The following is a 25,846-nucleotide window of genomic DNA, read 5'->3' on the forward strand; positions in this document are numbered from 1 at the left end:
CCAAGTAGCTGGGATTATAAGTGCACACCATACCCAGCTAATTTTTTTGTATTTTTAGTAGAGATGGGGTTTCACTGTGTTGGCCAGACTGATCTCAAACTCCTGACCTTGTGATCTGCCCACCTTGGCCTCTCACAGTGCTGGGATTACAGGCGTGAACCACCACACCCGGCCTTGTTTTATGTTCTGATACGCAACTGTCTTCCTGTGCCTCCTTAGATAAGAAATCACCCCCCAGGTCGGGTGCAGTGGCTCACGTCCTGTAATCCCAGCACTTTGGGAGGATCCCTCAACCCCAGGAGTTTGAGACCAACCTGGGCAACATAGGGAGACTCCATATCTGTTAAAAAAAAAAAAAGAAACCCCCAAAGTTGTGGTGACTGCAGTGTCTTGGAAGTCTGAACAAGAATGCTTGGTGGTATACTTGTGCTTCTGAAATCTTGCCTCACCTCTTCTGGAACACTTAACATTTTGGTTATTTAGTTCCCTTAAAATATAAGCATACAGGAACCCGCACTTTTAACAAAAACCTTGGGCAGTTCTATCATAGGCTGTCCTCATGTATATCTAGAATTCATAGGTGGTACCTTTTCCTCCATCAGGGTGAATGGCGTCTATACTAGGAAGATTCCAAGTACAGTGAAAATGGTTTTATTTAACATGCAGCAAAACAAGGGCAGCAGAGTTGGTATATCCAGTACAGCCATTTGCCACGAAGCATTGACCTCAATAGTAACGAGTAACACTCAAATAACTGTAATGTCTAGAGCATAACACAAAGTTCCATTTCCACATAGTAATTCCATAGACATTCCCAGGGCTGCAGCAGCCAGTCTCTGGAAAGCTCTTGGATTTATTCCTTAAGTAGTGAAAAATGATTCACTTTTGACTTGTCCTCTTCTAATGAAGCAGTGAAACCTGCTTGCTAAAGACAGCGAGGGGCAGGGAAGGGATATGACCTCTTCCATAGTAAGGAATAAGGAAGCCTGGCAAGGGGCAGGGAGGAACCAGGGAATGTGGTCTGTGCCACCTTCCTTTCCCCAGAGATGTCCGATTGCTGAGCTTGTTCACCTGGGCTCCGCAAGCTTCCCCCGTGTCTATGGCAGCTGGTGGTTTTTTTTTTTTTTGTGTGTGTGTGTGGTTTTTTTTTTTTTTTTTTTTTTGTGACGGAGGCTTGGAGTACATGTCCCAGGATCACATCCAGCAGCTAGAGTGGCTGGGACAAGCTGGCGGGGGCCAAGCACTGTTGAAGCAATAGGGTCTGGTGACTCAGCTCAAGTGTGGCCCGATCTCATCACCTCCAGACCCAACATCTCGCTGACAGTGCCCCTCAGTAGCTGGGGAACAGTTGAGGTTTCTGGGCAGCACATTAGGACATATGTCTAGTGTAACATTTGTGATCCTGAGGCCTCCTGTGTCCAGCCACAGGTGCCACACCACATGCCATCTGGTGAGAGGAGAGGGAGGCCAAAGCAGTAGGATGTAGAGTGGCGGTAGATTCCAAGGGGAGGATAGCAGTTTATCTCATGCCAAGCAAGAGGTAGTCAGTAGGATGGCCTGTCCCCACGGCTGGAGGCACACTTTTCCCAGAAAGCTGAGTACCTGCTTCTGGAGAAGGGGAAATACTGGCTCTCTTCATTTTCCTTCCTATCCCTAGTTGGGCCTGTCATGAGGCCAAATTCCATGTCCTGCCAAGATGTCCATAGGACACAGCCTGCCACTGCCAGGGACAAGCACACAACTCATCACTCCGTGGCCATTCCAGGATGATGCTGTCCACCAGAGGCAGGGCTGGGGACTTTGCAGTATGCCAGTTCCTTATTCTGGGCCAGGCACCTTCCTGGGCCACCTCCCTGGGGATGGCAGCAGGAGCTGGTTGGCGGGGGAAGCATGGAATTGCAACAGGGCTGCAGCCCCTTGGGCCGTGCATCTGTCAGGTGTGAGGATGTGGCTCTTGTGGGGAATGACCCATGACAGTCTCTCTTTAGAGACTCCCACCCCCCACCCCAGTGGCTTCAGTGAATGCCAGTAGAAGGAAGCAAACACCTACGCCAAGCCTGGGGGTCCATGTTCCTGGGACAGCAGTGAAGTCAGGGGCCACTCCCCACCCCTGACAGCATATGGCCACTTCAAGTCACATAGGTAGATAAAAACAGGTCCTTTTAGGGGCCAAAGGAGAGGTTATCACAGCAGCAGTTTGGTTCTCAGCAGAAATGCCCAGGGCCCCTGTTCCACATCAAAGCTACAAGCACTGTTGTCAGGGCATGGAGAGTGACGGGACCAGAGCCCTCCTCGTCTCAGGGCAGCCTGCCTGGCTTCAAGGTGGAGATCACAGCGTCCTCTGGGGTCATAGGTTCCCCCACTGTTCCACAGGAGGGAACTGGTCCACCTCGCCCACCTCTGTGCTCAGCTGCTCCCCCAGGGCGAAGGTCAGCTTATACCGAAGCCGCACCTTCTCCTGTGACAGAGGGCAGCAAGTGAGATCCAGCCCGGGTGGCCCCTCGGCAGGACGCCCTCTATTCTGCTACCCTCTCTGTGCTAGAGGAATGGTCCCTTTTCCCCGCAACCCCCAACCATGCTCAGATACTTAACCTAAGGCAGCAAAGGGATGTGTCAATCCTACAGTCAAAACACTTCCAGCTGGGAGGTGGTGGGCCTGACGTCCTAATCTGGGGCAGCTGGGGCCTCAGGCTGGGACCCCTGGGTTCTTTGCTGCTCACCTTCAGTGGATTGGCCAGCAACATGACCTGGGTGATGGCTGCAGGTGGCTGGATGGGGCTAAATGGAGAGAGTTCTGTCCCAGAAGGTGGCTGCAACTTCACTTTCATTGACTAAAGAGAGAGAAACTCCTTTGAAGAGAACTGGTAGGTGCCCCAGATGGAACCTGCAGTGCACACACACACTGCCACCTGCTGGCTGCAAAGGCCTCTACACGACAGGGTCAAGATAAGGCCGTTTTGGCCCCAGGGAGACACTGGTACCTTGGGCACTGCAGCCTGCAGCACGATGCTCTTGACAGGTAAGGGAGCCGTGTTCAGCATGGACACCACCACCACCAGCACGTCAGGTCGTCCTGGGGGACACTCCTTGGCAAAGTGGAAGAGGATGCGGAAGCCGTTTTTATCGTAGGCTGTCACAGGAAGGGCACTGCCTGTAAGAACGTGACATGTGAGTGTGGGAGGAGCAGCACCAGAGACACCCAACAGAGCCCCGGCGGTGAGGAGAAAAGGGCTACTCCGTGGTCATGATGAGTCCAGTGTTTCCTAACGGAATCTGGGAGAGGCGCTCAGTGAGGAGCTTAAGACTGAGAATGCAGGCAGGTAGGCCTGCCTGGCTTTAAGGGACCCCCTGCAAAGAGTGCCTGGATCCATCCCTGTCGCATGTCCTACAGCTCCGTGGCTGTAGGCCCCACCGCCCCACCCACCTCAATCCTCCAACACCTACTAGGCTTGATCGATTCCAGGGGCACGTGGATGCTGGCCAGGGAGAGCTCAGGCCCTTTCGGGGGGCTGCCCTGGGACTGGAAACTCAGTGGCTGGAAGAGCGGGCTGCCGGGCCCCGTGGAGAAGGGCAGGAGGGGCCTGGCTGGGGTGGTGGTGGGGATGAGAGGGGAGGTAGTGGGTTTCACCAAGCCCGAGGTCCTGGGAGGTGGGAAGGATGGAAAGCACGTCAGAGAGCCAGCCAGGGCTGTAGGACTCTCACCCAAGGCCCCTGACCATGCTCTTACCCAGGCCCACCCCTTGCCTTCCAGCCTGACTGATGGAACTACAAGGCACCCCCACCCCTTCAAAGTTAGCTCTGGTTCTGACACATTCAGGCCCAACCCTCAGCAATCCCACATCTCCCACTCATTACACTTTGGCCTCTTCTAGAAGCTGATCAAGGGCATCCAGGTGGTGCAGCACGCTGTCGCCCAACGCCAAGCCATGGTGCCCAGGGACTGCGGGCTCAACTTTTGGGGCCAAGGCTGGGGCCATTCCAGTAGAAAACAAGAAGGAGCCCGCACTGGGGGCAGGAACACTGGCTGGGACCACAGGAGCTGGGAAGGGAGGCGGCAGTGGAGCTTGGGAGCTGCTTGAGGAGGGGGCTGAGGGCTGGAGCAGAGGAGCGTCGGAGGCGCCACAGGCAGCGGTCCCCGGCCTGGGGCTGAAGAAGTCCAGGTCGGACTGTTCCCTCTATGAGCAACAGAAAGGGTGGTGAGCCGGGGGCGGGTGGGGAGGGCCTGCCGCTGGAACGGGGCGCAGCCCTCCAAGGATTGCATGGAAGACAGCCCCGGAGGCACTCATTGTTCCCCGCTGCAGCTGGCACGCTCTGGAGGGGAAGGACAGCTAACTGCAGCCCAGGAGACATGACGCTGGAAAGTGGAGGTCCTTGGCACAGTAGTGCTGTCACCGATCCTGTGCCCCTACCTGGAGCAGGTGCCACTGGCTGTTCCCAGCTGACTCTTTGGGAGGAACATTAGGGGCTGGGTCGGCGAGGCCTGACAATAGAGAAGAAAACAGGATGAGAAAAGGCTGTAAGCTAGGCAGCCCTAGCCCCGCCTTGCCTGAGGAGGGGTCAGGTGACAAGTGACATCAATGGGTGAAGGCGCAGGGAGAAGCTGTTCTGCAGGCAGCCTCCAGAGGGGAATGGAGCCCTCCAGTCCACGATGCAGAAGCGGGGGGCCTGCGGGGCGGGGTGCAGGGCAGGAGGCAGAGTCCACCGGGAGGATGGCCCTGGGGCCCTCAGGGTCGCTGAACTTCACTGAGTACCTTCAACTCAGGGTTCTTTGCCCACCCCAACAGTCACACTGGGGCCCCGCTCAGGGCTCCTAATTCCACACACCCTTCCTCCCAGAGCCCTGTCAGGGGATGCCCCTGACGCCCCCGTGGGCCGCACCCAAGCAGAGCAGCTCCTCGTCCAGCCAGGAGAGGGCGTTGCTTGTGCTGCTGGGCCCCAAGGTGGCCTCGGCCTGGCTAGAGGAGCGGCTCCGTGGAGGTCCTGAGGCCTGGGGTGGTGGAGGGAGGATTGGGATGCCTGAGGAGGGTGGAGTGGGTGCTGGGGCCAACACGGAGGACAAACTGTTTGTCGTGTCCAGCTCCGCAAGGTCGATGAGCGTGCCTTGGTTACTGCACTGACTGTTTCCTGGATGGGTCAACAGAGCAGAACAGGAATAATTAGGGGTCTTCTAGTGGCTGTGTGGCAGGAGGCAGCACCCTAGGCACAGAGGTCACTGCTACAGCCTCTGGCCTAATCCAATGGCATCTCTGCCAGGGGATGCTGCAAAGCAAGCCCGAGAAAGCAGGTGGGGAAATTCCTACCCATATCTCCAGGCCTCCGGGAAGCCGGAGGATTGCTTGGAATGGCAAAGAACTCCCTTGGGCCTTGTGCAACACCACCACGCTGGCCAGCCTACACCCGCAGCTTCATGGTAGGGGCCTGAGGCTGGTCTGGAGGAGCCTAGAGTTGGGGACCAGAGCATCTCACCTTCCGAGTCAGGCAGGGTTAAGGTAGCCACCTCGCCATTGATGACCTGCCCTTCAATAATTGTTTTGTAAGAGTTGATGACCCGGGAGAGGTTGTCACTGGCCTGCAGGATGTCCCCTGGAGCAGGAAAGAGAGACTACTCACTCCTGTTGTGACAGTTCCCACCCACATATCCAAACGCCTGGCTTATCCCTGACCGTCGCTCTTTCACTCACCCAAACTGTTATCATTGTCCTCAGTCTCACTGGCGAGTTTAAATAAAGTCCGCCTCTTGTTCTCACACTGATCAAACAGCTCCTGAAAGAGACTCGGACATAAAAATCAAACCACAAAGGCCCTTAGAGATCATCTGATTCATTCAGGGTTCATGCCCAGAAAATGACCGGGATATGCCAATTGCCACGGTCAATTACCAGCAAAGCTGGGATCACAGCGCACATCTTCTTGCCACCAGCCACCACCACCACACCACATCACCCAGGATGTTTGTCTAGGTAGCAGTCACCAGGATGGGTCAGGGGAAGTCAGTCCCCTCCTGCCTTCCAGGCTGGCATGTTCCTCAGAACTCAAAATATCCACCCAACCATGGCCTGCACCACATGGGCATCAGGGTTACAAGGAAGCCTCTCTGTCTTGATGTCCCCAAGGTAGTAAGGAAAGGAAGAGAGCAGGGGTGAGCACCGAGGGTGTGGTCTCTGGAGTCAGACTCAGGTTTCCATCTGGCCCTTACACCCTGGACAAGTCAGCTGATCCTAGGAGGCAAATGGGGACGCCACCCTCTACTGACATGGCTGCTGTGCAGATGAGTAAGGTCATGAATACACTGCCAAGTGCACAGCCCGTGTCTCTGACAAGGCACGTGCTCAGCAAATGCTGGCTGAGCTCCTGGAGGACAGCGCAGCCCTGGGAGGCAGCCTTTGCCGTCGGCGGTCCCACCTTCATCAGCTCTCTGTCCCCGTCCGAAGAGTCCTCCTGGCTGTAATGAAGCAGCATCTCACTGAGCAGTCTCACGTTGTTGTTAACTTCCTCTAACGTGTGCAGACGCGTGGTCACCTTCTGGATCCGTGCCTCGTCCTGCCCCAGTGAAGAAGTTCAAGAGAAAGAGAGCGTCACTTGACTGTCTTTCCACTTCCGCCAGGTCACACCTTACCCTACAACACAAGTACAGAGGCTCGGAAGCTCCTTTCAGTGTGGGGTGCCTGGGGCCCAGTCTATACTTCTGCTTTCACAACACTGCTCCCAACCCACTCCTCTCTTCCGTGTTCCCGCGGAAGCTATTGTGCTCCTCCTCCCACTCTCAGCCACCGGGGCACAGGTAGGGCAGCTGGCAGCAGGGGAGAACAAAACAGGCCCGTGTCCAGGGCAAAGCGGCTTCTGCTGTGTGGCCATGGGCTCCTCCACCCCGTGCCTGAAGGACCGGGGCCCACTCACTTCCTTCACCATGGACTTGATGAGCTTGTTGGCCTCCTGCAGGTCATCTGGGTTTTTGCTTTTCAGCAGCTTGGCTAAAAGCTGAGAGAGGAGGAAATCAGAGGTGAAGGGAAGAGGCAGCACCCGTACCCCAGGGAAACCCCAGAGGCTCCCCGCAGCACAGTGCAAACCACATTCCCCTGCTGCCACCCACTCTCATATGAGAAAATCCCAGGCCCAGGGTGTCCTTTACCTTGGACTTCTCCTCATCATCAAAAACAGGGTTTTTGGGACGAGGTGGTGGAGAGGGGATCAGCGTCCTATCCACAGGAATTGGTGGGTCAGACTGCACTATGCCTGAAAGGGGACATGGCAGCACGTGCACTCAGGCTGTGGTTGCCTTGTCACCCCTCCTCATACACCAAGGGCCACGTCCCTGTGATCAAGACCTGCAAAGGGTAGCAGGGTGGAAGGCAGGCTGCTACACCTTATCCCATCCAACTCCGACTCAGCCTTGCCTGGGGACAAATGCTGTTCTCTTCAGGAGGGACTCTGGGGATCCCAAACCTTCCCTTCTCTCCTTGCCTGGGCCAGCCTTCGAGGGCTGCCTGGAGGCTGCGGGCAGGCAGACACGTACCCTGTCTCTTCAGCATGTGGTAGGCGTCTTTGATCTTTGCTTCTTCTGGCAGGGCCATGGTCCAGCTGTACAGCAGCTCAATAACCTTGGTCTTCACTTTCTCAGACACCCTGTCCCCCAGGTACTACATGGCAAAAGAAAATGAGGACCTAGTAAGTGCAGTTCGGAGGCAGAGAAAGTGTAAGGCTCCCTCCACAGCAATGGCGTGGCTGCTCGGCAGCTATGGTCCTACTCAAAATCTGCAGGTGTCCAAGTGTGTGTGAGACAGCGTGGGGAGGGGAAGGACTCCCTGTGGTGTGGCTGTGTCCATCTGGATACAGTCTGTGGATAGGCAGGGGGCCAGGAGGTCATCACCTCCTGTCCAGGAAGTGTCCTGTAAGTGTATTCATGACCTTACTCATCTGCACAGCAGCCACGTCAGTAGGGGTGGCATCCCCATTTGCCGCCTGGGATCATCTAACTTGCCCAGGGTGTAAGGGCCGGATGGAAACCTGAGTCTGACACCAGAGACCACGCCCTCGGTGCTCACCCCTGCTCTCTCCCTTTCCTTACTACCTTGGGGACATCAAGACAGACAGGCTTCCTTGTGACCCTGATGCCCATGTGGTGCAGGCCATGGTTGGGTGGATATTTTGAGTTCTGAGGAAAGTGCATTTTCACGCACAAGTTGCCAGAAACACAACTGCATTTTATCTTGGGGGTGTTCATGAGAATGTCTTTAGCATGGAAAAGTATTCCCTCTGCTTTAAGTGGGGGCCCAGAGCTGCGCCACACCAGCGTGCAACAGAACACGGCCAGCTGAGCATCGGAGCAATGACGGAGGCCAGCTCCCCGTATCCACGTGATACAGGCCAAGAAAACCCACAAAACCCACAACTGCCATGTGCCAGGCGCCTAGAGTCCCACACTACATGGGCCCTCACCCTGGACAAACACACAGCCACTACCACATCACCTGTCAGATTTGGGCTGAGGGCGCTGCAGAAAAAGCTGCCGGTCCCTGTGGCCTGTTTGGTCATCCCGTTACCTCCGGGGCCTAGCTCTCTAAGGACAAGACACAAATAATCTCAGCTCCCTGGAGATGTTGGATGGGCAGTGAAAGCCAGTATGATGGGAGATGGGAATGAACACAAAAGAAGTCCCTAAAAGCGAGGAATCTGTCGCTGACTGACCTTTGGAGAGACGACTTTGATTAACTCATTCAAAAAGCGGAACTTCCCCACTTCGTTATGAAATCTCCTCCCACAGTTCTTCATGCATGCCTCCAGCACCTGTAGCCGCACAGAGGAGAGGCGCTCAGTGAGGGTGCGCTCGGGGCTGGAACCTGGCACTGGCAAGATCCCTGGCACCCAGAGAGTACTGAATAAACACGCCCACAGGAAGGAGCTCATCACGAAAAGCGGTGTGCACTGCCTGGGGACAGTGTAATCAAGCAACGAGATCACTCACAGACCATGTCCCTCCAACTGCAAACCTCTGCTGGGGAAGCTGGGCAGGGACTAAAGCAAGAAACCCCGAGACCCCGACCCCAAGAAGGCCTGGATGCCAGTCCTGGAAGGTGCCTTCCTTAAAGATTCTGGCCTCGTGTTTTACAATGAGGGAGGTGAGGTCCAGGGACAAAGTTTCTCTGACTCGGTGTCCCGGGTTTTTTCCACAAGCTCACCAACAATTGTGCAGGGAATGGGAGGGATGTTTAAATCCTATTATCTGTGAGAAAGATGACAGGATATTTCTCCTCCCTCCGCTTATCTCCCTAACTCACGCTTTGGCTTTCCTGTGCTGCCTGCGGTCCCTGGCACTGCGGTTTCTAAGGGGGAGTGCACTGTCCAGGCTCTCTTTCTTGGCTTCTGCATTTTAAAGCAAGGTTTCTCAGGTGACGCCTGGCTGACATTTTGGGCTGGTCATTCTTCGTTGTGGGGGGCCACTCTGCACTTTATAGGGTGTCGAGCAGCATCCCTGGCCTCTGCCTACTTGATGCCAGGAGGACCCCCACCCCGATGTGTGACAACTAAAAATGTTTCCAGACACTGCCAAATGTTCCCTGGAGGGCCCTGTTGAGAATCCCTGGGTTTTGTTACTTTTTTTTGTGTTTTTTTTTTTGACACAGAATCTCGCTATGTTGGTCAGGCTAGAGTGCAATGGTGTGATCACCACTCACTTTCGCCTCAACTTCCCAGGCTCAAGCCATCCTTCAACCTCAGCCTCCCGAGGAGCTGGGACCACAGGTGTGTGCCACCGTGCCTGGCTAATTTTTTTGTTTTTTGTAGAGACAATGTCTCACTACGCTGCCCAGGCTGGTCTTCAATCCCCTCAAGCGATCCTCCCGGCCTAGGCCCCACAGAGTGCTGGGACTATAGGTACAAGCCACCGTGCCCCGCTGAGAATCACTGTTTTAAGGAATTCGTTCTACAGCAAATATGACTGAGGGGTGCATGTGAACCAGATGATATTTCCTCTTTTCTCTTTCCAGGACCTGAATGCAGTCAGGCTAGAGCCCTGGATTCCTCAGATCTCGGCTGCTCTTTGTTTTCGGAGCATGTGGAGGCACTGAGGGCCAGGCACCATTCCACACCTTAAATTCCCTCAGTCTGAACAGACACCAGGATCTGCCCTAGGGGCCTCAGCCATCAGTGCGACACCTTCGCTAGTGACTGGCATTGTTTAACTACAGAATGAACTGGACCGACCCCTCTTTTCTTCAGCTGGCCAGCTCTGAACTATCAACACAGCCCTGTCAGCATCTCTTCACCAAGCCTTCTCTTGCGCCACATGGGGCTCAGGGCCCTGACTCTGGGCTGCTTTCCTTAGCCCCTCTGCCTCACACACTAACCATGTGGCCGTGCTGGCACGGATGGCACTGCAGTCACCTCTGAGGCCTCAGGGCCTGGCACAATGCACACACATTTGTGGAACAGCTGGCTGAACAGATTCGAGATCTATCTAGTCTGTATCAAGGACTTTCTGTTGGCTTTTGGCATGAGCCCTGAGAACCGCTATGGGGACATGAGGAATGGCGTGGGCAGGTGAAGGGCTGCGGTTTCCACCTCCGGAGAGTGAAGGACCTACCGTCAGGGCCTGGAGTGCCTCCCATTCCTGTGGGGACTGGATCTTGTGGGCCAGCAGTCGGACGGCGATCTGTGGCCTGGGGGACAAGCAGAACACACTCCAGTGCACTAAGCCTGGGGCTACCTGGCTGGCCCTCCTTGGCCATGGTTGTTCCCCTTCCCAGTCTGCTCCCTCTCAGCTGCCCCCACAGTGCTGAGACTCACCCTTCCAGCTCCTTGTTGATCTGATCACAGAAGCCAATTATGTATTCCCAGTCCTCCTGGCGGTTGGAAGGATTGGTGGCTTTATCTTGCAACACAACAAAGAAGAGGACAAGTGTTAGGAAGAGCAATGAGGATGCAATGGAAGGTTTTCTTCGCAAGTTTTAGGCACTAAGAGTTTGCTTTCAACTTTACTCTCTAATAGGGAAGCCTCAGTAGAACAGTCAGTAGCAAGGAGACAGAAAAAAAAAAAAGTTCAGTCGGAGAGCAAATACAAATACTGCTTTCTGTCCAGTATTTTGAAAGTCACAAATAAAAGAGAAAACAAATTCTGTCTCGTGAAGCTTAGAGTGGAATCAAGGTCAAAAGGACAAACACAAATAATTAAAATATTCCCAAAAAAATGCCTACATGAAACATGTAAAGATAATAAAGGGAACTCCAGCTATTAAAAATGAGCTCAGTGTTGAGCAAGTGGAGATGGCCAAGAAGGGTTTTTGGGGAAACTGAAATCAGATTGAACTAGATAAAAAAATACATATTTATAACCACAATTTTTTTTTTTTTTTGACATGGAGTCTCGCTCTTGTTGCCCAGGCTGTAGTACAGTGGCACGATCTCGGCTCACTGCAGCCTCTGCCTCCTGGGTTCAAGTGATTCTCCTGCCTCAGCCTCCCAAGTAGCTGGGACTACAGGTGCATACCACCATGCCCAACTAATTTTGTATTTTTGGCAGAGACGGGGTTTCTCCATGTTGGTCAGGCTGGTCTCAAACTCCCGACCTCAGGTGATCGGCCCGCCTTGGCCTCCCAAAGTGCTGGGATTACAGGCGTGAGTCACCGCGCCCAGCGAATATTTTCCACATACCTGTCAAAAGGTTTTTCCAGACCTAGCCTTCCATAATGCTTTAAGTGTTTTTGAAATTGCACATAATGCTCATCATTGTCAAGCCAACAACATTTACTTAGCCCCTACTAAGCCCTGGTCACCGTGCAACTTGCCTGGGATTGCAGCTTGAGTATCTAGCACCCCCAGGCTCTAATGGCCTTCCATGTTCAAGCACAAACACAAGTACTAGAGTTCTCAGAGGGCCCTTGGGATTTAAAATCCAGGCACCAAATGCAAAGTTCTGATATTTGGCATGGGCTCTCCTCAGTTACCTTCCCAAACCTGTGATTACACTGAAGAGCCCAGCTGAGGGTGGTTACATGGGTTCCCATCTCTGATTCAGATCCAGAGCCTCCCTCTTCAGAAAGCACTCTCCAGCTGTTTGCTAAATTTAGGGCTTTGGGTTCCGAAGACAAATGGAAGGCTGAAGACGCACACCCCTTAAAACACTCCTGCTCCCTCCCCAGATCTCTATGAGGGCCCAAAGCAGGGTGTCAGAGCCCCTCCCGACAAGGCCCTCTCTGTCATTACTTTCTGAATTCTGATTTCTCATAATTGTATTTTGTTAACTTTAAAAATCACCAGCTACGGGGCCGGGCGTGGTGGCTCACGCCTGTAATCTCAGCACTTTGGGAGGCTGAGGCGGGCGGATCACAAGGTCAGGAGATCAAGACCATCCTGGTTAATACGGTGAAACCCCCTCTCTACTAAAAATACAAAAAGTTAGCTGGGCAAGGTGGCGGGCGCCTGTAGTCCCAGCTACTCGGTAGGCTGAGGCAGGAGAATGGCGCGAACCCGGGGGGCAGAGTCTGCAGTGAGCTGAGATCGCACCACTGCATTCCAGCCTGGGCGACAGCGAGACTCCGTCTCAAAAAAAAAAAAAAAAAAAAAAAAAAAATCACCAGCTGGGCCGGGTGCAGTGGCTCACGCCTGTAATCCCAACACTTTGGGAGGCCGAGGCAGGCGGATTACCTGAGGTCAGGAGTTCAAGACCAGCCTGACCAACATGGAGAAACCCCATCACTACTAAAAATACACAATTAGCTGGGCGTGGTGGCACATGCCTGTAGTCCCAGCTACTCAGGAGGCTGAGGCAGGAGAATCGCTTGAACCCGGGAGGCAGAGGTTGCCTTGAGCCGAGATCGTGCCATTGCACTCCAGCCTGGGCAACAAGTGAAAACTCTGTCTAAAAAAACAAAAAACAAAAAAAAAAAAACCTCACCAGCTGGATGAACACATCATAACAGAGACTCCAGCTCCTTCACTGGCAACAGGGCTGCAGGGATCTGAGTAGCGACAGCTGCCAGGCAGAGGGAAGGCCCGTGGCACCCAGTGTATCACCCTGCTTCCCAGGTCGGGGCTCGGCCTCCCCGGCAGTGTTTCTGTTGTGGCTGCAAGGGGAAGATTCTGATGGTTTAGGTTCATATTTATTTATTTATTTATTTTGATATTGAGTCTCGCTGTGTCACCCAGGCTGGAGTGCAGTGGCGCGATCTAGGCTCACTGCAACCTCCACCTCCCAGGTTCGAGCTATTCTCCTGCCTCAGCCTCCCGAGTAGCTGGGATTATAGGCATGCGCCACTATGCCTGGCTACTTTTTGTATTTTTAGTAGAGATGGGGTTTCGCCATGGTGGCCAGGCCTCCTGACCTCAGGTAAGGAGGTCAAGACCAGCCTGGGCCTCCCAAAGTGCTGGGATTACAGGTGGGAGCCACCGCACCCCGCCTAGGTTCCTCTTTAGAAGAAAAGAAGGTGTCTGTCTTCAATCTTGAAAGAGAATTAACAGGTCCTTCAAAATCTGGAGCTTGAAAGGAGGGGAGTTAAATGTAATCAAGGGTAGCCATTTGGAAAGAAATGTCTGGCAATCCTGCATTACTGTATGGTAGCCTACCAGCTATCACATTCCAAATGCCAAGTCTCTCCCACCAATTGTCTGAAACTTCCTCAGGCATTAGCGTAGCTCTGTTACTAATTCCTATCAGGTGCTTAAAGTTCTCACATAACACCAAAAGTCTGCAGGGTACAAAAATTGAATGGTCTGAGAAGCAATCCCCATCCCCCAGGGCTATTATTTTGGGAACAGTCATACACCTTGTGACAGAAGAAAAACTGGCCCACTCACTTTCACTTTTTGCACGGGGAAAAGCATCTTCTGAGTACAGAGTACTCAGAAGTACTTGGGGATCCCCCCAACCCCCGAAGCAACTGGTATTCACCATACGTTATCTTCTTCCCAAGTCTATTAGACTTCCAACAGCATTTCTACTTCCAAGAACACTCCTGCCCACTTTTCACTTGTATTAATTTCTCTAGAATCTCACTTTCTTCCACCTTGATAGACCTTTTTATGGCAAATCCACAGGGAGCTCTTTGCCTACTCACGGGCACAAAAAGCCCTAGTTTCTGCAATGGTCAGTTCCATGTCTATCTCCTCCAGCTCTCTGGGCAGCTCATAAAGCAGAGCTCACCCGCCCACAGGAACGGGAAGGAACCTCTGGGGATAATACTGGGTGACTTGATCTTTCCATCTGCCTACTGCCTCCCCAGCAGATGCACACAGCCTCCCACCCACTCAACATTTCCTTCACCTGGCATAGAGGTGACACCCGAGCTTCCCCTATAGACCTTGCCTTCCCGAACCGCCCCTCCGGGCTCTGCTCTGACTCATGGTTTCTGTCTATTTTCGAGTCTCTGTTGAAAGCCTCATCTGTTTCTGTGTCTCTGGATTTCCTGCTTTCATTTTTCAGCTTCACTCCATCGCTAGCCTACTCTCATGGGACTTAAAACGTCATGTGGGGATGGAAACAGCAGCATTGGGTACCCCATTCCAGCACGGCTCAAACATTCCAGAGAAAACAAGATCTACATAGCAGGCTGGATGCGGTGGCTCACGCCCGTAATCTCAGCACTTTGGGAGGCCAAGGCAGGTGGATCATTTGAGGTCAGGAGTTCAAGACCAGCCTGTTCAACATGGTGAAATCCTGTCTCTACTAAAAATACTAAAATTAGCTAGGCACGGTAGCACACACCTGTAATCTCAGCTACTTGAAAGCTGAGGCTGGAGAACTGCTTGAACCCAGGAGGCAGAGGTTGCAGTGAGCCATGATTGTACCACTGCACTCCAGCCTGGGCAACAGAGTGAGACTCCATCTCCAAAAAAAAAAAAAAAAAAAAAAAATTATATACATATGGTCTGGGCACAGTGGCTCACGCCTGTAATCCCAGCACTTTGGGAGGCCGAGGCAGGCAGATCACCTGAGTGCGGTTAGGAGTTCGAGACCAGCCTGACCAACATGGTGAAACCCCATCTCTACTAAAAATACAAAATTAGCTGGGCATGGTTCCGCGCACCTGTGATCCCAGCTACTCAGGAGGCTAAGGCAGGAGAACCACTTGAACCCAGGAGGCAGAAGCTGCAGTGAGCTGAGATCAGGCCATTGCACTCCAGCCTGGGCCACAGAGTGAGGCTCCATCTCCAAAAAGAAAAATCTACGTAACAAATGACTTACAAACAAGCAGAAGCAAGAACTTGGGCTGGAAAGGGAATAAAGGTCAACCTTCACTAGGGTCCTGAATGGAAACACAAACTTAGTCAATCACCAAGTCTTTGTTAAGCACCCGCAGACAATGAAGTAAACAGCATGTCAGCATGCCAGACCCTGGAGGGACTACAGAAAAAGTTCCAGACACAGATTTTACCCTCAAGGAGGCTGTGCTCTCCTGGTTCAATACATGAAAAAAAAAAAAAATCAGTTCAAAAAACAAGACAGTAGATAATTGGGCTAATTTGGTACAGAAATGAGTGTAAAAACAAATGTATGGCCCAGGCACGGTGGCTCACACCCGCAATCCCAGTATTTTGAGAGGCTGAGGTGGGTGGATCGCGAGGTCAGGAGTTCAAGACCAGCCTGGCTAAGATAGTGAAACCCTGTCTCTACTAAAACTACAAAAATTAGCCAGGCGAAGTGGCAGGCGCCTGTAATCCCAGCTACTTGGGAGGCTGAGGCAGGAGAATCGCTTTAACCCAGGTGGCAGAGGTTGCAATGAGCTGAGATTGTGCCACTGCACTCTAGCCTGGGCGACTAGAGTGAGACTCCTCAAAAAAAAAAAAAAAAAAAAAGGATCACTTCTTTTTCCTGACTTCCCCATTTCTTTTTCTTCTTCCTTTTTTTTTTTTTTCTTTTTTGAGACAGGGTCTCACTCTGTCACTCAGGCAAGAGTGCAGTGGTGCGATCATGGCTTCACTGTAGCCTCAACTTCCCAGGCTCAGATGATTCTTCTACCTCAGCCTAGCTGAGACCACAGACACTCAAATCACACCTAGCTAATTTTTTGTACTTTTGGTAGAGACAGAATTTTGCCATGTTGCTCAGGCTGGTCTTGAACTCCTAGGCTCAAGCAATCTGCCTGCCTTTAACTCCCAAGGTGCTAGGATTACAGGTGTGAGTCCCAGTGCCTGGCATCTTTCTTTTTTTTTTTTTTTTCCTTTTTTGTTGTTTGAGACGGGGTCTCACTCTGTCACCCAGGTTGGAGTGCAGTGGCTCTTACAGCTCATTGCAGTCTCTGCCTCCCAGGCTCAAGTGATCCTCCCACCTCAACCTCCTGAGTAGCTGGGACCACCCACGGGCGTGTGCGTGTTCTTTTTTTAGAGATGGAGGTCTCACTCTATTGCCCCGGGCTGCAGTAGGCGATCATGGCTCACTGTAGCCTCCAACTCCTGGGCTCAGGCGATGCTCCCACCTCAGCCTCCTGAGTAGCTGGGACCACAGGAATGAGCCACTGCATATGGTCTATTAAGTCCCTATTCCTATAAATGGTGCACCTTCCAAAAGTCCCCTATTCCCCCACCTCTTTTTTGACTCCTTCTTCCCTCTCTCCTCATCCATTCCTCTCAGTCTTGTGGTCCTTTCCTTCTCAATGTCTTCTTAAATCCCTTCCTTCCTTATCCCTACCCTCCACTCCTTCTCACCTGCTTCTAGAACTTCTGTTCTAATCCATCCTAATCCTATGTGAAGTCCCTATTGTCAGGCCTCTGAGCCCAAGCCAAGCCATGGCATCCCCTATGACTTGCATGTATACATCCAGATGGCCTGAAGTAACTGAAGATCCACAAAAGATGTAAAAATAGCCTTAACTGATGACATTCCAGCATTGTGATTTGTTTCTGCCCCACCCTAACTGATCAATGTACTTTGTAATCTCCCCCACCCTTAAGAAGGTTCTTCGTAATTCTCCCCACCCTTGAGAATGTACTTTGTGAGATCCATCCCTGCCCGCAAAACATTGCTCTTAACTTCACCGCCTATCCCAAAACCTATAAGAACTAATGATAATCCACCACCCTTTGCTGACCCTCTTTTCGGACTCAGCCTGCCTGCACCCAGGTGAAATAAACAGCCATGTTGCTCACACAAAGCCTGTTTGGTGGTCTCTTCACACGGACGCGCATGAAATTTGGTGCCATGACTCGGATCTCGGGACCTCCCTTGGGAGATCAATCCCCTGTCCTCCTGTTCTTTGCTCCGTGAAAAAGATCCACCTACGACCTCAGGTCCTCAGACCCACCAACCCAAGGAACATCTCACCAATTTTAAATCAGGTAGGCGGCCTCTTCTTACTCTCTTCTCCAACCTCTCTCACTATCCCTCCTTTCCACTCTTCAATCTCTCCCTTCTCTTAATTTCAATTCCTTTCATTTTCTGGTAGAGACAAATGAGACACGTTTTATCCGTGGACCCAAAACTCCGGCGCTGGTCACAGACTGGGAAGGCAGCCTTTCCTTGGTGTTTAATCATTGCAGGGACGCCTCTCTGATTATTCACTCACGTTTCAAAGGTGTCAGACCACTCAGGGACACCTGCCTTGGTCCTTCACCCTTAGCGGCAAGTCCTGCTTTTCTGGGGGAGGGGCAAGTATCCCAACCCCTTCTCTCCATGTCTCTACCCCTTCTCTGCTTTTCTGAGGGAGGGGCAAGTACCACAACCCCTTCTCTCTGTGTCTCTACCCCTTCTCTGCATTTCTGGGGGAGGGGTAAGTACCCCTCAGCCCCTTCTCCTTCACCCTTAGCAGCAAGTCCTGCTTTCCTAGGGGGCAAGAATCCCCAATCCCTTATTTCTGCACCCGACCTCTTATCTCTGTGCCCCAATCCCTTATTTCCACACCCTGACCCCTTTCCCGCTTTTCTGGAGGGTAAGAACCCCCGAACCTCTTCCCTCCGTGTCTCTACTCTCTCTTTTCTCTGGGCTTGCCTCCTTTACTATGGGCAACCTTCCAGCCTCCATTCCTCCTTCTCCCTTAGCCTGTGTTCTCAAGAACTTAAAACCTCGTCAACTCACACCTGACCTAAAACCTAAATGCCTTATTTTCTTCTGCAACACCGCTTGGCCCCAATACAAACTTGACAATGGCTCTAAATGGCCAGAAAACGGCACTTTCGATTTCTCCATCCTATAAGACCTAAATAATTTTTGTCAAAAAATGGGCAAATGGTCTGAGGTGCCTCACATCCAGGCATTTTTCACACTTCGTTCCTCTCAAGTCTCTGTTCCCAATGCGATTCCTCCCAAATCCTCCTTCTTTCCCTCCCGCCTGTCCCCTCAGTCCCAACCCCAAGCGTCACTGGGTCTTTCCAGTCTTTTCTACAGACCCATCTGACCTTTCCCCTCCTCCTCAGGCTGCTCATCGCCAGGCCAAGCTAGGTCCCAATTCTTCCTCAGCCTCCGCTCCTCCACTCTATAATCCTTTTATCACCTCCCCTCCTCACACCTGGTCCAGCTTACAGTTTCGTTCAGTGACTAGCCCTCCCCCACCTGCCCAGCAATTTACTCTTAAAAAGGTGGCTGGAGCTAAAGGCATAGTCAAGGTTAATGCTCCTTTTCCTTTATCCCAAATCAGATAGCGTTTAGGCTCTTTTTCATCAAATATAAAAATCCAGCCCAGTGCATGACTCATTTGGCAGCAACCCTGAGACACTTTACAGCCCTAGACCCTAAAAGGTCAAAGGGCTGTCTTATTCTCAATATACATTTTATTACCCAATCCGCTCCTGACATTAAATAAAACTCCAAAAATTAAATTCCGGCCCTCAAACCCCACAACAGGACTTAATTAACCTCGCCTTCAAGGTGTACAATAATAGAGTAGAGGCAGCCAAGTAACAACATATTTCTGAGTTGCAATTCCTTACCTCCACTGTGAGACAAACCCCAGCTACATCTCCAGCACACAAGAACTTCCAAACGCCTAAACCGCAGTGGCCAGGCATTCCTCCATAACTGCCTCCCCCAGGAGCTTGCTACAAGTGCCAGAAATCTGGCCACCGAGCCAAGGAATGCCCGCAGCCCGGGATTCCTCCTAAGCGAGTCCCATCTGTGTGGGACCCCACTGAAAATTGGACTGTTCAACTCACCTGACAGCCACTCCCAGAGCCCCTGGAACTCTGGCCCAAGGCTCTCTGACTCCTTCCCAGATCTTCTCGGCTTAACGGCTGAAGACTGCCCGATTGCCTCGGAAGCCCCATAGACCATCACAGATGCCGAGCTTTAGGTAACTCTCACAGTGGAGAGTAAGTCCATCCTCTTCTTAATCAATACGGAGGCTACCCACTCCACATTACCTTCTTTTCAAGGGCCTGTTTCCCTTGCCTCCATAACTGTTGTGGGTATTGACGGCCAGGCTTCTAAACCTCTTAAAACTCCCCAACTCTGGTGCCAACTTAGACAATACTCTTTTAAGCACTCCTTTTTAGTTATCCCCACCTGCCCAGTTCCCTTATTAGGCCGAGACACTTTAACTAAATTATCTGCTTCCCTGACTATTCCTGGACCACAGCCGCATCTCATTGCTGCCCTCCTTCCCAATCCAAAGCCTCCTTTGCGTCCTCCTCTTGTATCCCCCCACCTTAACCCACAAGTATAAGATACCTCTACTCCCTCCTTGGCGACCGATCATGCACCCCTTACCATCTCATTAAAACCTAATCACCCTTACCCCGCTCAATGCCAATATCCCATCCCACAGCATGCTTTGAAAGGAGTAAAGCCTGTTATCACATGCCTGCTACAGCATGGCCTTTTAAAGCCTATAAACTCTCCTTACAATTCCCCCATTTTACCTGTCCTAAAACCAGACAAGCCTTACAAGTTAGTTCAGGATCTATGCCTTATCAACCAAATTGTTTTGCCTATCCACCCCATGGTGCCAAACCATATACTCTCCTATCCTCAATACCTCCCTCCACAACCCATTATTCTGTTCTGGATCTCAAACATGCTTTCTTTACTATTCCTTTGCACCCGTCATCCCAGCCTCTCTTTGCTTTCACTTGGACTGACCCTGACATCCATTAGGCTCAGCAAATTACCTGGGCTGTACTGCTGCAAGGCTTCACAGACAGCCCCCATTACTTCAGTCAAGCCCAAATTTCATCCTCATCTGTTACCTATCTCGGCATAATTCTCATAAAAACACACGTGCTCTCCCTGCTGATTGTGTCCGATTAATCTCCCAAACCTCAATCCCTTACAAAACAACAACTCCTTTCCTTCCTAGGCATGGTTAGTGTGTCAGAATTCTTACACAAGAGCCAGGACTGCACCCTGTAGTCTTTCTGTCCAAACAACTTGACCTTACTGTTTTAGCCTAGCCCTCATGTCTGCTTGCAGTGGCTGCCGCTGCTTTAATACTTTTAGAGGCCCTAAAAATAACAAACTATGCTCAACTCACTCTCTACATTTCTCATAACTTCCAATATTATTTTCTTCCTCATACCTGACGCATATACTTTTTGCTCCCCGGCTCCTTCAGCTGTACTCACTCTTTGTTAAGTCCCACAATTACCATTGTTCCTGGCCCGGACCTCAATCTGGCCTCCCACATTATTCCTGATACCACACCTGACCCCCATGACTGTATCTCTCTGATCCACCTGACATTCACCCCATTTCCCCATATTTCCTTCTTTCCTGTTCCTCACCCTGATCACACTTGATTTATTGATGGCAGTTCCACCAGGCCTAATCGCCACACAGCAGCAAAGGCAGGCTATGCTATAGTACAAGCCACTAGCCCGCCTCTTAGAACCTCATTTCCTTTCCATTGTGGAAATCTATCCTCAAGGAAATAACTTCTCAGTGTTCCATCTGCTATTCTACTACTCCTCAGGGATTATTCAGGCCCCCTCCCTTCCCTACACATCAAGCTTGAAGATTTGCCCCCACCCAGGACTGGCAAATTAGCTTTACTCAACATGCCCCGAGTCAGATAACTAAAATACCTCTTAGTCTAAGTAGACACTTTCACTAGGTAAGTAGAGGCCTTTCCTACAGGGTCTGAGAAGGCCACCACAGTCATTTCTTCCCTTCAGTCAGACACAATTCCTCAGTTTAGCCTTCCCACCTCTATACAGTCTGATAACAGACCAGCCCTTATTAGTCAAATCAGCCAAGCAGTTTCTCAGGCTCTTAGTATTCAGTGAAACCTTTATATCCCTTACGGTCCTCCGTCTTCAAGAAAAGTAGAACGGACTAAAGATCTTTTAAAAACACTTCACCAAGCTCAGCCACCAACTTAAAAAGGACTGGACAATACTTTCACCACTTTCCCTTCTCAGAAGTCAGACCTGTCCTCAGAATGCTACAAGGTACAGCCCATTTAAGCTCCTGTATAGATGCTCCTTTTTATTAGGCCCCAGTCTCATTCCAGACACCAGACCAACTTAGACTGTGCCCCCCCCAAAAAAAACCTGTCATCATCCCTACTATCTTCTGTCTAGTCATACTCCTATTCAACGTTCCCAACTACTCATACATGCCCTGCTCTTGTTTACACTGCCGGTTTACACTGTTTCTCCAAGCCATCACAGGTGATATCTCCTCGTGCTATCCCCAAACTGCCACTCTTAACTCTTGAAGTAAATAAATAATCTTTGCTGGCAGGACTATGCTGAATCTCCTTAGGCACTCTCTAATCAGATGTCCTAGGTCCTCCCAATTCTTAGACCTTTTATACCTGTTTTTCTCCTTCTCTTATTCCATTTAGTTTTTCAATTCATACAAAACCATATCCAGGCCATCACCAATCATTCTATATGACAAATGTTTCTTCTAACATCCCCACAATATCAACCCTTACCACAAGATCTCCCTTCAGCTTAATCTCTCCCACTCTAGGTTCCCATGCCGCCCCTAATCCCACTTGAAGCAGCCCTGAGAAACATCGCCCATTCTCTCTCCATACCACCCCACAAAATTTTCGCCGCCCCAACACTTCAACACTATTTTGTTTTATTTTTCTTATTAATATAAGAAGGCAGGAATGTCAGGCCTGAGCCCAAGCCAAGCCATCGCATCCCCTATGACTTGCACGTACACATCCAGATGGCCTGAAGTAACAAGATCCACAAAAGCAGTAAAAATAGCCTTAACTGATGACATTCCACCATTGTGATTTGTTTCTGCCCCACCCTAACTGATCAATGTACTTTGTAATCTCCCCCACCCTTAAGAAGGTTCTTTGTAATTCTCCCCACCCTTGAGAATGTACTTTGTGAGAGCCATTCCTGCCCGCAAAACATTGCTCTTAACTTCACCGCCTATCCCAAAACCTGTAAGAACTAATGATAATCCACCACCCTTTGCTGACTCTCTTTTCGGACTCAGCCCGCCTGCATCCAGGTGAAATAAACAGCCATGTTGCTCACACAAAGCCTGTTTGGTAGTCTCTTCACACGGACGCGCATGAAACCTATAGCAAATCAAGCCTCTTAAGACACCAAAACACCGATTTCACCTAGTACAGAAGGAATGAGGGCCTGATAACTGCAGAAATTTAAACTTCTTCGGCTGGGCTGGGCGTGGTAGCTCAAGCCTGTAATCCCAACACTTTGGAGGGAGCTGAGGCAGGTGGCTCACTTGAGGTCAAGAGTTTGACACCAGCCTGGCCAACATGGTGAAACCCCATCTCTACTAAAAATACAAAAATTAGCCACGTGTAGTGGCACATACCAGTAGTCCCAGCTACTTGGGAGGCTGAGGATGGAGAATTGCTTGCACCCAAGCAACGGAAGTTGCAGTGAGCCGAGATTGTGCCACTGCATTCCAGCCTGGGTGACAGAGCAAGACTCTGTCTCAAATAAATAAATAAATAAAATAAACTTCTTGGGCTGGAAATTGGAGACTTGGTAGAATCTGGTCTTAACTTCCCAGCCTTATCTTCCCTCATTCCCAAACACCTCTGTTACTGTGTGCCCCAAACAGGTTTGCTCTCTCCACATCACCATCTAGTGTTTTTTTTTTTTTCCCAACTTTTCCCATTATTTAATGGCTAGCTCAACTGGAGTATCCTCAATGAATCATCTCTTCCCCCATCCCCAGTTCCCTAAAGAGAATGCCAGCGTTTTAGCACTGCCTTGTATCTTTTTTTTTTTTTTTTGGAGACGGAGTCTCGCTCTGTCACCCAGGCTGGAGTGCAGTGGCACAATCCCAGCTCACTGCAAGCTCCACCTCTCGGGTTCACGCCATTCTCCTGCCTCAGCCTCCCGTGTAGCTGGGACTACAGGCGCCCGCCACTACGCCTGGCTATTTTTTTGTATTTTTTAGTAGAGACGGGGTTTCACTGTGTTAGCCAGCATGGTCTCGATCTCCTGACCTCGTGATCCGCCCGCCTCGGCCTCCCAACGTGCTGGGATTACAGGTGTGAGCCACCGCGCCCGGCCAGCACTGCCTTGTATCTTTATCTTTTAAGAGTTCTTCATCCACTCCAGCATCACCTCCATCCAACTAAAGGCAAAATCTTCTTAAACTTCCTAACTCCTATAACACCCCACGTAGCAGGTACTCATTAAACATTGATTGATTGATCATGGTGGGACCTGAAAGAAGACTGAAGTCATCAAGAGATGGTTTGTGAGAAAAGAGAATCTGAGATGGGTTTTCAAGCATTTAGTTGAGGAAACGGGAGCAGGGCTTCCAGGTAAGGAGAGCAACGTGTATTGGTAAACCAAGAACATCAGACTGAGTAGAGCAGGAAAACGTAGAAGCCACAGAGAAAAAGGCCTGGAACAACCAAGGCCAGATTACAGGCAACAATGGAATGATTTGATTCAACACAAGTGCGCTTCTGGGAGCAGAATGGACTGAGGAGAGGTGAGGACGGGAGAGACCTGGGTCTCTGGGCCAAGCAGAGGCTTCTGCAACAATTCAGGCAAACGTGGGGTGACAAGGACCCTGACTGAGACGATGCTGAACCCCAACTGCTGGTTTGTTCAACTGGTACAGTTCACATTATTAAGTCATAACAACTGTGAAGCTTATGTCTCTACAGATACCATGTGACTCCCCCCCAACCAAGTGGGTCCCTCTCATTTCATAATGTGACTCTAGGCTGGGTGCGGTAGCTCACGTGTGTAATCCCAGCGCTTTGTAAGGGAAAGGTGGGAGGATCACTTGAACTCGAGTTTGAGACCATCCTGGGCAACACAGCAAGACCTCATCTCTACTAAACATCAAAAGAATTAGCCAAGCGTGGTGGCGTGTGCCTATAGTCCCAGCTACTCAGGAGGCTGAGGTAGAAGACTTATTTGAGCACAGGGGTTCAAGGCTGCAGTGAGCTATGATCACACCCCTGCACTCCAGCCTAGACAACAGCGCGCGAGACTCTGTCTCAAAAACAAGTAACAAAAACAAAATGTAACTCTAAATGTAGCCTATTAAACTCAGCTTAGGTCATTTAAATTATTCAATACCCATATTAATACCTTCAAAGCAAACTAATTCCACTGTGGTTATAGCAAGTTAGGCATTTCTGGGCAAGTGGTTTGACTGGAGTCAGGATGTCCTCTTTTTGTGAAATTATGGCAGTAGTGCCTGCTTTGCTAGGATACTTGGTAAACTAATTTAATGAATATCTGTAAAGTACTTTGAGCTCCTTGGAGAACAGTTCCATATATAAAGAAGCCTTATGACCTGGCTGCAACTGCAGATTTTGCAAACGTGATCTTACTTTTTCTCTCTTTTGGGATATGCTCCCCTTTAAACTGAAGCTCAACCTCCTGAAGGGGGTTTCTTACTAGGAAAAATCAGACAATTTGAGGAAATAGCTATCACCTCCAAGATCCCGGAAGCAGTACTAAATAAGAGACCTCAGAACAAGGCAATACTAGGTATCTCACCTATCCCATTACCAGTCCAATTTCTCTCTCCACTTAAAGGAGGCTTCCAGGTCTAGCCTACAGGAAAGTTCACTTATTAACCCTCAGGCAGAGTACTACCTGCTAACCAGGTTAACACACATTTCCTTCGTAGCACTGTAATTCACAGTGCAATGACAGCAATACGCTTCTATAACTACAGCTTCAGACTGCTCCTCAGCCTTACTCAGAATAGGCTATCAACACTGACTCGTTAGGATGTTCAAGGGGGTATATGTATGTGTGTGTGTGGGGAGTTCCCGACACCGATTTCACCATGCTTCTGTGGTCACTGCAGGAAAAAGGTAGAGCTCTCTGTTCTCTATCATCGCTCTCTTTGGAATATTATTCTCACTTCAAGCATTCTGCCTGAGCGAAGCCGTCACTTCTCCAACACATGGTCACAATTCTGAAGCTGCCAGGCGACTGAACGCAGTCGGCAGCACCCACCACTACCGGAGACTCAGCCCCAATCCGAAGCTTCTCCCTTACTCAGTGATTGGGGCGCTGGGTTCCTGGAGTCACCGCCGGGCGGCGACCCCACCACAATCTCCCCAAAGCGCCGAAGCATGTCAGCCCGAAGATCTTGGCTGTCGCCTTTCCCCGAGCCTGCGGTGCCCGACGGGACCCCGAGTTCACGCCGCCGCGCGCCAGAGCAAGAGGACGCGCCGCAGCGAGGGAAGCGGGGGCCGGACTGGGGCCCCGGCGCCCTGATAGGGAAGGGGCGTGATCGCAGGCTGCTCGCGGCGAGGGCGAGACCGGGCGTGGGCTGCCAAGAGGCAACGCCGTGGAGCCCGGGGAGGGGACGTGGGGGTGAAGACAGGGGCAGCCCAGCGGCTCGAGGGCAGGCAGAAACGGCCGCGGCTACTCACTGAGCCAGGACTCCAGGCTTTCCCCTTCCGCCTCCGCCATATTGCAGCCGCCCGGCCCCGCGGCTTCAAAACTCGCGAGAGTCTGCACGAGCTGAGACGGGGCGGGGCCTGCATGGGGTCCT

At 51.2% G+C, this 25,846-nt stretch overlaps 1 protein-coding gene across 4 annotated transcripts; it reads right to left on the minus strand.

Moving 5' to 3' along the window:
• Nucleotides 1-635: 635 nt before the first annotated feature.
• GGA3 (golgi associated, gamma adaptin ear containing, ARF binding protein 3) lies at nucleotides 636-25,814 on the minus strand. 4 transcript variants are annotated; one of them, XM_055101486.2, is made up of 17 exons: nucleotides 25,725-25,814; nucleotides 10,783-10,867; nucleotides 10,580-10,655; nucleotides 8,686-8,784; nucleotides 7,514-7,637; nucleotides 7,130-7,233; nucleotides 6,898-6,978; nucleotides 6,403-6,540; nucleotides 5,682-5,763; nucleotides 5,467-5,583; nucleotides 4,879-5,124; nucleotides 4,410-4,480; nucleotides 3,856-4,175; nucleotides 3,445-3,641; nucleotides 2,982-3,151; nucleotides 2,721-2,831; nucleotides 636-1,608 (listed from the first exon to the last, which is right to left on the minus strand). In XM_055101486.2, the coding sequence occupies exons 1-17, from the start codon at nucleotides 25,762-25,764 to the stop codon at nucleotides 1,525-1,527; spliced, it is 2,145 nt and encodes a 714-aa protein (XP_054957461.2). In that variant the 5' UTR covers nucleotides 25,765-25,814; the 3' UTR covers nucleotides 636-1,524. The 4 variants fall into 4 exon arrangements, with proteins under 4 accessions (XP_054957461.2, XP_003813341.3, XP_003813343.3 ...); XM_003813293.6 differs by having other exon boundaries at nucleotides 636-2,458; XM_003813295.6 differs by lacking the exon at nucleotides 8,686-8,784 and having other exon boundaries at nucleotides 636-2,458.
• Nucleotides 25,815-25,846: the final 32 nt, after the last annotated feature.

This window comes from Pan paniscus, chromosome 19, assembly GCF_029289425.2.
Source record: "Pan paniscus chromosome 19, NHGRI_mPanPan1-v2.0_pri, whole genome shotgun sequence".
NCBI classification, from domain to species: domain Eukaryota; kingdom Metazoa; phylum Chordata; class Mammalia; order Primates; family Hominidae; genus Pan; species Pan paniscus.

Bases quoted from the DNA above. Each gene is read 5' to 3' on its own strand.
- GGA3 (XM_063599386.1), bottom strand. From the start codon at position 25,764: ATGGCGGAGGCGGAAGGGGAAAGCCTGGAGTCCTGGCTCA. The intron at 10,868-25,724 runs GTGAGTAGCCGC...TTGTGTTGCAAG, and splicing joins AAGCCTGGAGTCCTGGCTCA to ATAAAGCCACCAATCCTTCC. The intron at 8,785-10,579 runs GTAGGTCCTTCA...GTGCGGCTACAG, and splicing joins AGGCACTCCAGGCCCTGACG to GTGCTGGAGGCATGCATGAA.